At 51.5% G+C, this 11,216-nt stretch overlaps 1 protein-coding gene across 1 annotated transcript in view; it reads left to right on the forward strand.

Moving 5' to 3' along the window:
• TTLL5 (tubulin tyrosine ligase like 5) overlaps positions 1-10,692 on the forward strand; it is a 46,148-nt gene extending 35,456 nt beyond the window's left edge. Inside the window, exons 27-30 of the mRNA XM_040333188.1 lie at positions 2,574-2,698; positions 4,939-5,056; positions 10,091-10,185; positions 10,267-10,692. Of these exons, the coding sequence (XP_040189122.1) occupies positions 2,574-2,698; positions 4,939-5,056; positions 10,091-10,185; positions 10,267-10,516 (588 nt within the window). The 3' untranslated portion in view covers positions 10,517-10,692. The remainder of the gene's footprint in view (positions 1-2,573; positions 2,699-4,938; positions 5,057-10,090; positions 10,186-10,266) is intronic.
• Positions 10,693-11,216: the final 524 nt, after the last annotated feature.

Below are 11,216 nucleotides of genomic sequence, written 5' to 3' on the forward strand. Positions count from 1 at the left end.
CCATCCCCTCCACTGCACAGGAACACACACCATCCCCTCCACCACCCTGCACTCCACAGGAACACACACCATCCCCTCCACTGCACAGGAACACACACCGTCCCCTCCACCACCCTGCACTCCACAGGATCACACACCATCCCCTCCACTGCACAGGAACACACACCATCCCCTCCACCACCCTGCACTCCACAGGAACACACAGCATCCCCTCCACCACCCTGCACTCCACAGGAACACACACCATCCCCTCCACTGCACAGGAACACACACCATCCCCTCCACCACCCTGCACTCCACAGGATCACACACCATCCCCTCCACTGCACAGGAACACACACCATCCACTCCACCACCCTGCACTCCACAGGAACACAAACCATCCCCTCCACTGCACAGGAACACGCACCATCCCCTCCACCACCCTGCACTCCACAGGAACACACACCATCCCCTCTACTGCACAGGAACACACACCATCCCCTCTACTGCACAGGAACACACACCATCCCCTCCACTGCACAGGAACACACACCATCCCCTCCACCACCCTGCACTCCACAGGAACACACACCATCCCCTCCACCACCCTGCACTCCACAGGAACACACACCATCCCCATCACTCCACAGGAACACACACCATCCCCTCCACCACCCTGCACGCCACAGGAACACACACCATCCCCTCCACCATCCTGCACTCCACAGGAACACACACCATCCCCTCCACCACCCTGCACTCCACAGGAACACACACCATCCCCTCCACTGCACAGGAACACACACCGTCCCCTCCACCACCCTGCACTCCACAGGATCACACACCATCCCCTCCACTGCACAGGAACACACACCATCCCCTCCACCACCCTGCACTCCACAGGAACACACAGCATCCCCTCCACCACCCTGCACTCCACAGGAACACGCACCATCCCCTCCACCACCCTGCACTCCACAGGAACACACACCATCCCCTCCACTGCACAGGAACACACACCATCCCCTCCACCACCCTGCACTCCACAGGAACACACACCATCCCCTCCACCACCCTGCACTCCACAGGAACACACACCATCCCCTCCACCACCCTGCACTCCACAGGAACACACACCATCCCCTCTACTGCACAGGAACACACACCATCCCCTCCACTGCACAGGAACACACACCATCCCCTCCACCACCCTGCACTCCACAGGAACACACACCATCCCCTCCACCACCCTGCACTCCACAGGAACACACACCATCCCCATCACTCCACAGGAACACACACCATCCCCTCCACCACCCTGCACGCCACAGGAACACACACCATCCCCTCCACCATCCTGCACTCCACAGGAACGCACACCATCCCCTCCACCACCCTGCACTCCACAGGAACACACACCATCCCCACCACCACCCTGCACTCCACAGGAACACACATCATCCCCTCCACTGCACAGGAACACACACCATCCCCTCCACCACCCTGCACTCCACAGGAACACGCACCATCCCCATCACTCCACAGGAACACACACCATCCCCTCCACCACCCTGCACTCCACAGGAACACACATCATCCCCTCCACTGCACAGGAACACACACCATCCCCTCCACCACCCTGAACCGCACAGGAGCACACACCATCCCCTCCACCACCCTGCACTCCACAGGAACACACACCAATCCCCTCCACCACCCTGCACTCCACAGGAACACGCACCATCCCCTCCACCACCCTGCACTCCACAGGAACACACACCATCCCCTCCACCACCCTGCACCCCACAGGAACACACACCATCCCCTCCACCACCCTGCACTCCACGGGAACACACCTTTCCCTTCACCACCTTGCACTGCACAGGAACACACATGAACCACAACTCCACAACTTTTATGCTCTCAAATCGTACACACCATCCCTTCCACCACCCTGCACTCCACAGGAACACACACCATCCCCACCACAATCCCTCAACTCCACAGGAACACACACCATCCCCTCCACCACCCTGCACTCCACAGGAACACACACCATCCCCTCCACCACCCTGCATTCCAAAAGGAACTCGCATCAACCCCCCTGCCCACCCCACCACCACCACCACAACAACCACTACTACCACCACCACAGCCACCACCACAACCCCATGCACTCCACAGCAACACACACCATCCCCTCTGAGACCCTACACTTCACAGGAACACACTCAGTCCCCTGCACAACATGGTACTCCACAGAAGCTCACACCAACAGCAGTGAGGTGGCTCCTTCAGTACATAGAGTCCACTTTCCACACCAGAATTAACCCCCTCCGTGTAAGTCTCCAATATATTTGTATTCTCATTAACCTATTAGGAATCACTTTCAAGATTATGTACATACATTAACCCCTAAGTCTGTTAGTACAAATAACTGATCACTAAACAGGACAAGACTTGCAGAGATCAATCCTCAGTTCCAGCGGTATCCCGACTACTCTATGGCTTCCCGCTATTACTCTGTTTATTTGCTCCAGCTTACTTCCAGAAGTCGAATACTTGTATTAATATAAACTTCTCTCCCTCAGCTCACCAACCTGAACATTGCCAGCAGAGCCGTCGTCGGAGGTGGGATTCGTCTAGGATCGGCACTTCGTTCCCTCTCGGGCACAGGAAACCACACAGCTGCTGAACACTCCAACCATGGAGCCAGGTGAGAACCATCTAAGCAATACCATTACAACACCAACATTAGGACCGCACTTTTAACAGGCTAAGAGCTATAAAACACTCAAATCATACCCTAAATCTAGAGACAAAATCACCCAGATAACACCCTAAAGCTGGCCATACACAGTGTGATTTTCTCTCCTGCAACCATAGGTGTGGATGGGGGAATGTCTCCCGCAAAGCTATTGTGTACTTTTGGTTGGGGGGTGCGGGGAGCCGTCCCTGCCCCCGGGAGAACACACAGTGATTATCACTGATGGCTATAGCCGCTGGCAATAATCATATGAAACCTCCAACATACTGGTCGTATTCGAGGTGATGGATTGATCAATTTGGGTACAATCAGCCTGCCCATACGTGGTTAGAATCTGGGCCGGTACTGCTGAACCAGCCAAGATGGCTTTTTTGCAGAGACCCAACTCTCAGATCACACAGTAATTCCAGCAACATGAGGCCCAGAAACCATCCTAGTACACTGAGCATGGCTCACATGTCACACCCAGTACACTGAGCACAGGAGCGCGGCTCACATGTCACACCCAGTACACTGAGCACAGGAGCACGGCTCACATGTCACACCCAGTACACTGAGCACAGGAGCGCGGCTCACATGTCACACCCAGTACACTGAGCACAGGAGCACAGCTCACATGTCACACCCAGTACACTGAGCACAGGAGCGCGGCTCACATGTCACACCCAGTACACTGAGCACAGGAGCACGGCTCACATGTCACACCCAGTACACTGAGCACAGGAGCACGGCTCACATGTCACACCCAGTACACTGAGCACAGGAGCGCGGCTCACATGTCACACCCAGTACACTGAGCACAGGAGCACGGCTCACATGTCACACCCAGTACACTGAGCACAGGAGCACGGCTCACATGTCACACCCAGTACACTGAGCACAGGAGCACGACTCACATGTCACACCCAGTACATTGAGCACAGGAGCACGGCTCACATGTCACACCCAGTACACTGAGCACAGGAGCACGGCTCACATGTCACACCCAGTACACTGAGCACAGGAGCACGGCTCACATGTCACACCCAGTACATTGAGCACAACGCACATGTCACACCCAGTACACTGAGCACAGGAGCACGGCTCACATGTCACACCCAGTACATTGAGCACAGGAGCACGGCTCACATGTCACACCCAGTACATTGAGCACAACGCACATGTCACACCCAGTACACTGAGCACAGGAGCACGGCTCACATGTCACACCCAGTACATTGAGCACAACTTACATGTCACACCCAGTACACTGAGCACAGGAACACGGCTCACATGTCACACCCAGTACACTGAGCACAGGAGCACGGCTCACATGTCACACCCAGTACACTGAGCACAGGAGCACGGCTCACATGTCACACCCAGTACACTGAGCACAGGAGCACGGCTCACATGTCACACCCAGTACATTGAGCACAGGAGCATGGCTCACATGTCACACCCAGTACATTGAGCACAACGCACATGTCACACCCAGTACACTGAGCACAGGAGCACGGCTCACATGTCACACCCAGTACATTGAGCACAGGAGCACGGCTCACATGTCACACTCAGTACACTGAGCACGGATAATGTCACACCCAGTACACTGAGCACAGCTCACATGTCACACCCAGTACACTGAGCACAACTTACATGTCACACCCAGTACACTGAGAACAGGAGCACGGCTCACATGTCACACTCAGTACACTGAGAACAGGAGCACGGCTCACATGTCTCACTCAGTACACTGGGAATGGGCACAGAGGCACAGCTCACGTCACACTCATTACACTGAGCACGGCCCACAAGTCACACTCAGTACACTGAGCACAGGAGCATGGCCCACAAGTCACACTCAGTACACTGAGCACAGGAGCACAGCTCACATGTCACACTCAGTACACTGAGCACGGATCACGTCACACCCAGTACACTGGCAATGGGCACAGAAGCACAGCTCACATGTCACACTCCATACACTGAGCACAGGAGCACGATTCGCATATCACACCCAGTACACTGAGCACAGGAGCAAACAGCTCACACCCAGTACACTGAGCACAGGAGCACACAGTGCACATGTCACACCCAGTACACTGAGCACAGGAGCACAGCTCACATGTCACACCCAGTACACTTGGCACCGGAACACATGGCTTACATGTCATGCGGCAGTTATCACACAGTTCTGTCTTTTTCAGGGATGGGACTCAAAGGGTGCAATTGGCATGGGACGCAGAGGTGGAGACCAACACCTGCCCTCACCTACCTGGCACTAACCATCGGCCTCCATCAGGGCGGAGTCAGAGTGGGGAAAAGGTGAGTTCACCTTCTATGTATAGGTGGAGAAATGTGTCCAGGAGGGTTAAGCCTCATACACACTATCGGATTATCCGACAGGAATTGTATGATGACAGGCTGTTGTCGGAAAATCCGACCGTTTGTATGCTGCATCGGACAATTGTCGGATTTTCCACAGACAAATGTTGGATAGCATGCTTTTAAAATTGTCTGCCAACAAAGGTGTGTTGGCGGATTATCCGATCGTGTGTACGTCGCACAAAACTTCAAAGTACAAACCCACATGCTCAGAAGCAATGCTCACCATAATACAGCATAAGCAGATGTTGCCCAAAGGGTGGCGCTAAAGAGCTGAAAAAACACATTGTTTTGAGTTTGTTGGCCAACAATTGTTTGCCATTTGTATGCAAGACGAGTTCCTGGCCAATGCCCTTCGGAAAAAAAGTCCTACTCTTTGTCCGATGAAAATCAGATTGTGTGTACAAAGCTTAAGGGCGGGCAGCATAAACCACAACCAAGCTTTCAACACCGTTTTCATCAGTGGTGCAACGGGTCACCGTTGATCCGTGATCCAAACGCAATCGAGGGCCGCCCGGGAACATCGAGTTCCCAGGACCCACGAGCACACTCGCGAGGCACGCGGCGGTACGCCCATTTGCCTGCCCATGCCATGTTGTCGACGTACATCTGTGTGCGACGGTCGGCAAATGGTTAAGAGCCAAAAGGAAAGTGTTTGTTCACATTTTAATGAAGTATTTATACCATTTTTATCATGTATGCAAAGAAGCTGATTAACAGTTGACACGCTCCTCAATAATACCAGCCGGTCTGTTCCAAATATTTTATTGAATTTTATAATTATCAACAAAATTCCATTAACAGAACAATAGTATAGTAGAAAAAGGTGTAATCATTCAGGAAAGTAACTCTTATTAATGTAAATAAAAATGGATAACCTAGTGGATTGTAGGATAAGATTATGTAACATGAAATGTCATAATCATAGCTTCATGGCAGCGATTTGATGACAAGTAATTGAGAAATTAACCACTTAAGACCCGGACCTTTATGCAGGTAAAGGACCTGGCCAGGTTTTGCGATTCGGCACTGCGTCGCTTTAACTGACAATTGCGCGGTCGTGCGACGTGGCTCCCAAACAAAATTGGCGTCCTTTTTTCCCACAAATAGAGCTTTCTTTTGGTGGTATTTGATCACCTCTGCGGTTTTTATTTTTTGCGCTATAAACAAAAATAGAGCGACAATTTTGAAAAAAATGCAATATTTTTTACTTTTTGCTATAATGAATATCCCCCAAAAATATATATAAAAAAAAAATAATTTCCTCAGTTTAGACCGATACGTATTCTTCTACATATTTTTGGTAAAAAAAATCGCAATAAGCGTTTATCGATTGGTTTGCGCAAAATGTATAGCGTTTACAAAATAGGGGATAGTTTTATTGCATTTTTATTAATAATTTTTTTTTTACTACTAATGGCGGTGATCAGCGATTTTTTTTTTTTTTCACGACTGCAACGTTATGAGGGACACTTCGGACAATTTTGACACATTTTTGGGACCATTGTCATTTTCACAGCAAAAAATGCTATAAAAATGCATTGTTTACTTTGAAAATGACAATTGCAGTTTGGGAGTTAACCACTAGGGGACGCTGAAGGGGTTAAGTGTGACCTCATATGTGTTTCTAACTGTAGGGGGGCGGGGCTGGACGTGTGACATCATTGATCGCCTTTCCCTATATCAGGGAACAGACTATCCATGACAGCGCCACTGTGAAGAACGGGGAAGCTGTGTTTACACACACCTCTCCCCGTTCTTCAGCTCCGGGGAACGATCGCGGGACTCCGGCGGCGATCGGGTCCTGCGGCCACGGAGCTTCGGCGGCCACGGCTGGGCACTTAAAGAGGAAGTACAGGTACGTGCTTGTGCCCAGCCGTGCCATTCTGCCGACGTATATGTGCAGGAGGTGGTCCCTAAGTGGTTAAGTTGATCGGAATAATATAATATAATTATGTCATCTATGAAGAGAATAGAATGAACCTATAAAGAAATATAACATCCAAAACTGAAATTCCAGAAGACAATCTCATTATTTAGTTCTAGCAAACTTACTTGGAGCAACAAAAAAAGCCCTACTTGTTCCCACATAACAAACTACACCTTTCACACACATTCTTGTTTATTAAAGTGGTTGTAAACATTTGATTTAAAAAAACAAACCTGTTCTACCTACCTGCTCTGTGTAACGCTTTTGCACAGAGCAGCACCAATCCTCTTCTTTTGGTGTACCCCGGGTGCCTCCTCTTCATCAGATGCCCCCACGGAAAGCTGCTTTCCCTAGGGCAGTGCTTCTCAAATAGTGGGGCGTGCCCCCCAGGGGGGGCCCGAGGCTCCATAAAGGGGGGCTCGTTCCGGACCGCGGCGATCGCACCATTTAGTATCCGCTTCTGTCCCCAGCCCCCTCCGCTAGTTAGAGGAGCGGACGGTGGGAGGCGGGACATTTTTGAACTGGGGGACGGAACCAGAGAGGTAGCAGCCTGTCATGTTGGACGGCAGGTGATTGGCTGCTAGGAGGCGGTCCTAGCAGCCAATCACCAGTTCGCCCCAAAAGTCTCCCCGCCCCGCCCAGTGCTGCTGCGGCTTCACTTGACGAATGTCCCGCCTCCTGCTCTCCGCGCTGAAAAGTTACAGGTAGGAGTGGAGAGGGAGGAAGGGAGGAAAAATATATGGAAATGTTAAGGACGAGGAGTGGGGGCTGTGCTGTGGGGGGAAAAGGGGGGTTATGTGATGGGGGAAACTGTGTGCAGGATATGTGATGGGGGTCATGTAAAGGGGGAAATACTTTGTGGGGGGGGGGGGGTTATGTGATGGGGTCATGTAAAGGGGACAATACTGTGTGGGGGGATATGTGATGGGGCAATACTGTGTGTGGGGGGATATGTGATGGGGCAATACTGTGTGGGGGGGGATATGTGAAGAAGGGCAATACTGTGTGTGGGGGGATATGTGATGGGGCAATACTGTGTGTGGGGGGATATGTGAAGAAGGGCAATACTGTGTGGGGGGATATGTGGATACAGTGGTGTACTTATAACAATTTTATAGACAAATGATACTATTTACAGTCGCGCGGGGGGCGCAAAATGTTTTCTTCTTCCTAGGGGGGGCATGACAGAAAATAATTGAGAAGCACTGCCCTAGGGAGACCCGCTGTTGCTTCCATTGACACAGACAGCCGAACTTGGCCCCGTCTCTCGCTCCCATGTCACAGCTTTTGATTGACAGCAGCAAGAGCCAATGGCCCAGATTCAGGTAGAGCCGCGCAATATTTGCGTGGGCAAAGGGCAACGAGTTTTGCTCTGCGCCCACGCAAATATTTCGATTTGCCCGCGATTCACGGAGCAGTAGCTCCATAAATTGCGCGGGCGCTATGCTAATTTGCCCTGCGTAAGGGCGCCTAATGTAAATGATCCCGCCGGGGGCGGGAATCATTTAAATTAGGCGCGCTCCCGCGCCGAGCGAACAGCGCATGCTCCGTCGGGAAAATTTCCCGACGTGCATTGCGGCAAATGACGTCGCAAGGACGTCATTTGCTTCTAAGTGAACGTGAATGGCGTCCAGCGCCATTCACGAATCACTTACATAAACTACGTGAAATTCGAAATTTCACGAGCGGGAAGGGTGGCTATACTTTAGCATTGGCTGCGCCTACTATAAGTAGGAGCAGCCTTATGCTAAAGTCGCCGTACGGAAACTCCGTACCTTGCGTGCGCAGGGCCCGCGCAACTTTTGTGAATCGGTGTTAGTATGCAATTTGCATACTATAGACAGATCACAATGGCCGCGCCCCCTAGCAGCCAACGCAAGAATGCAGCCTAAGATATGAAGGCATAAGGAAGCTTATGCCTGTCATATCCTAGGCTGCAGTCCGCGTAGCGATGTTCCTGAATCAGGGGCATTCGCTACGCGGGAGCAAAACAGCTATTGCGCCGCGCAACCTATGGTTGCGCGGGCGCAACAGCTTCTTGAATCTGGGCCAATGTGTACATACTGGCCTCCTCCTTGTATAATATATGTGTACATACTGGTCTCCTCCTTGTATAATATATGTGTATATACTGGTCTTCTCCGTGTATAATATATACATGTACATACTGGCCTCCTCCTTGTATAATATATGTGTACATACTGGCCTCCTTTTGTATATATGTATAATATACTGTATGGCCCGGATTCACATACATTGGTGCATATTTATGCCGGTGTAGCGTATCCAATATACGCTACGCCGACGTAGTGCAGAGAGGCAAGCACCAAATTCACCAAGCACTTGCCTCCCAAACTGCGCTGGGTTCCCTTGGCGTAAGCCAGCGTAGGTGGAAGTGGGCGTGAGCCATGCTAATGAGGCGTGACCCCATGCAAATGATGGGCCGAGCGCCATACAAGTACTTAAAACGAACGGTGCATGCGCCGTCCCGTGGACGTATCCCAGTGCGCATGCTCAGAATCACGTCGGAACTACTCTCTAAGATACGACGGATCACTGCCTACGACGTGAACGTAACCTACGCCCAGCCCTATTCACGTACTACGTAAACAACATAAAATACGACGGCTGTGTTCCCTGGTCCATACCTTAGCATGAGTTGCGCCTCCTATATGGGGAATAACTTTACGCCGGACGTACGACTTACGCAAACCACGTATATTATGCGCCGGGCGCAACTATGTTCGTGAATCGAAGTATCTCCCTCATTTCCATATTTGAATAGGAAATCAATGGGAGCGCCCCTTGCGGCCAGCGTAAATATGCGCCCACGATACGCCGGTGTAGGAAAGTTACATCGGTCAGATGAAGCCTATTTTCAGGCGTATCTTGGTTTCAGAGTCCGGCGCATAGATACGACGGCGCATATTTAAACTTACGCGGCGTATCTCGAGATACATCGGCGTAAGTGCTTTGTGAATCCGGGCCTATGTGTACTTACCATTACTCTCCATGAATTATAATGTATATACACATCCTGTCAGTCACCAGGTCAGCACAGCGGCCACCTACAGCCAGCTCCTCCGTCCAGTCACAAGACGTATGTGGCGCGGAAGTTGTCAGCCTCTCGCATTGTCCGGTGGGTACTGAGGCCAGACTCGTATAGCTGGGATATGTAGGTATTATTGTATTCAGCTAATGGGGATAATTTCCTCTGCAGAGTATCCGTGTCAGAGGGACAGAACATGGCGGGACCTGTGCTCAGCGCAGAAACACGAACACAAGGTAAGGGATCCATCTCTTTGTCCGATCCTGATTATTCCACAACTGGCAACCTAACTGGCTTGTCTCTTCCAGGAGCCTCAGAACCACCACAGGTTATATTTGCCCGATCCAAACCACCAGTAGCCCCCGCCAGGACATCAGGCAGAGCCCAGCGGAGGAGAGATCCAGCGGTGTGCCCGACGTGAGGCTGAGGAGTCGTTGCTGGGTGTAGGGCACTGTGTTCAGGGACTTGCCTCTCAGACCTTCCAAACAAGACTAGTCAGCTGCTACATAGTCTGTTCATACCACTGTGATTGCTTCATTAAATTGTAAATATTAATTTTATATCTTGTACAGAGGAAATAAATGATTTTATATTTTACCCTGTATTGTGTGCTCAGATCATATTCCTGGATAGACAATGCTGGGATAGCTGACAAGAAGGAGCATTATAGAGTGATAGAGGAGGGGCTGTTAGCGGTTCAGAGTGGGAGGGGCTGTTAGCGGTTCAGAGTGGGAGGGGCTGTTAGCGGTTCAGAGTGGGAGGGGCTGTTAGCGGTTCAGAGTGGGAGGGGCTGTTAGCGGTTCAGAGTGGGAGGGGCTGTTAGCGGTACGGAGTTATAGAGGAAGGACTGTTGGCAATACAGAGTGATGGAGGAGGGGCTGTTGGCAATACAGAGTGATGGAGGAGGGGCTGTTAGTGGTACAGAGTGGTAGGGGAGGTGCTGTTAGCGGTACAGAGTGGGAGGGGCTGTTAGCGGTACAGAGTGGGAGGGGCTGTGAGCTGTACTGAGTGATAGGGGAGGGGCCGTTGGTGGTACAGAGTGATGGGGGAGGGGCTGTTAGTGGTACAGAGTGATAGGGGAGGGGCAGTTAGCAGTACAGAGTGATTGGTGGAGGAGCTGT

Source organism: Rana temporaria, chromosome 13, assembly GCF_905171775.1.
Source record: "Rana temporaria chromosome 13, aRanTem1.1, whole genome shotgun sequence".
NCBI classification, from domain to species: domain Eukaryota; kingdom Metazoa; phylum Chordata; class Amphibia; order Anura; family Ranidae; genus Rana; species Rana temporaria.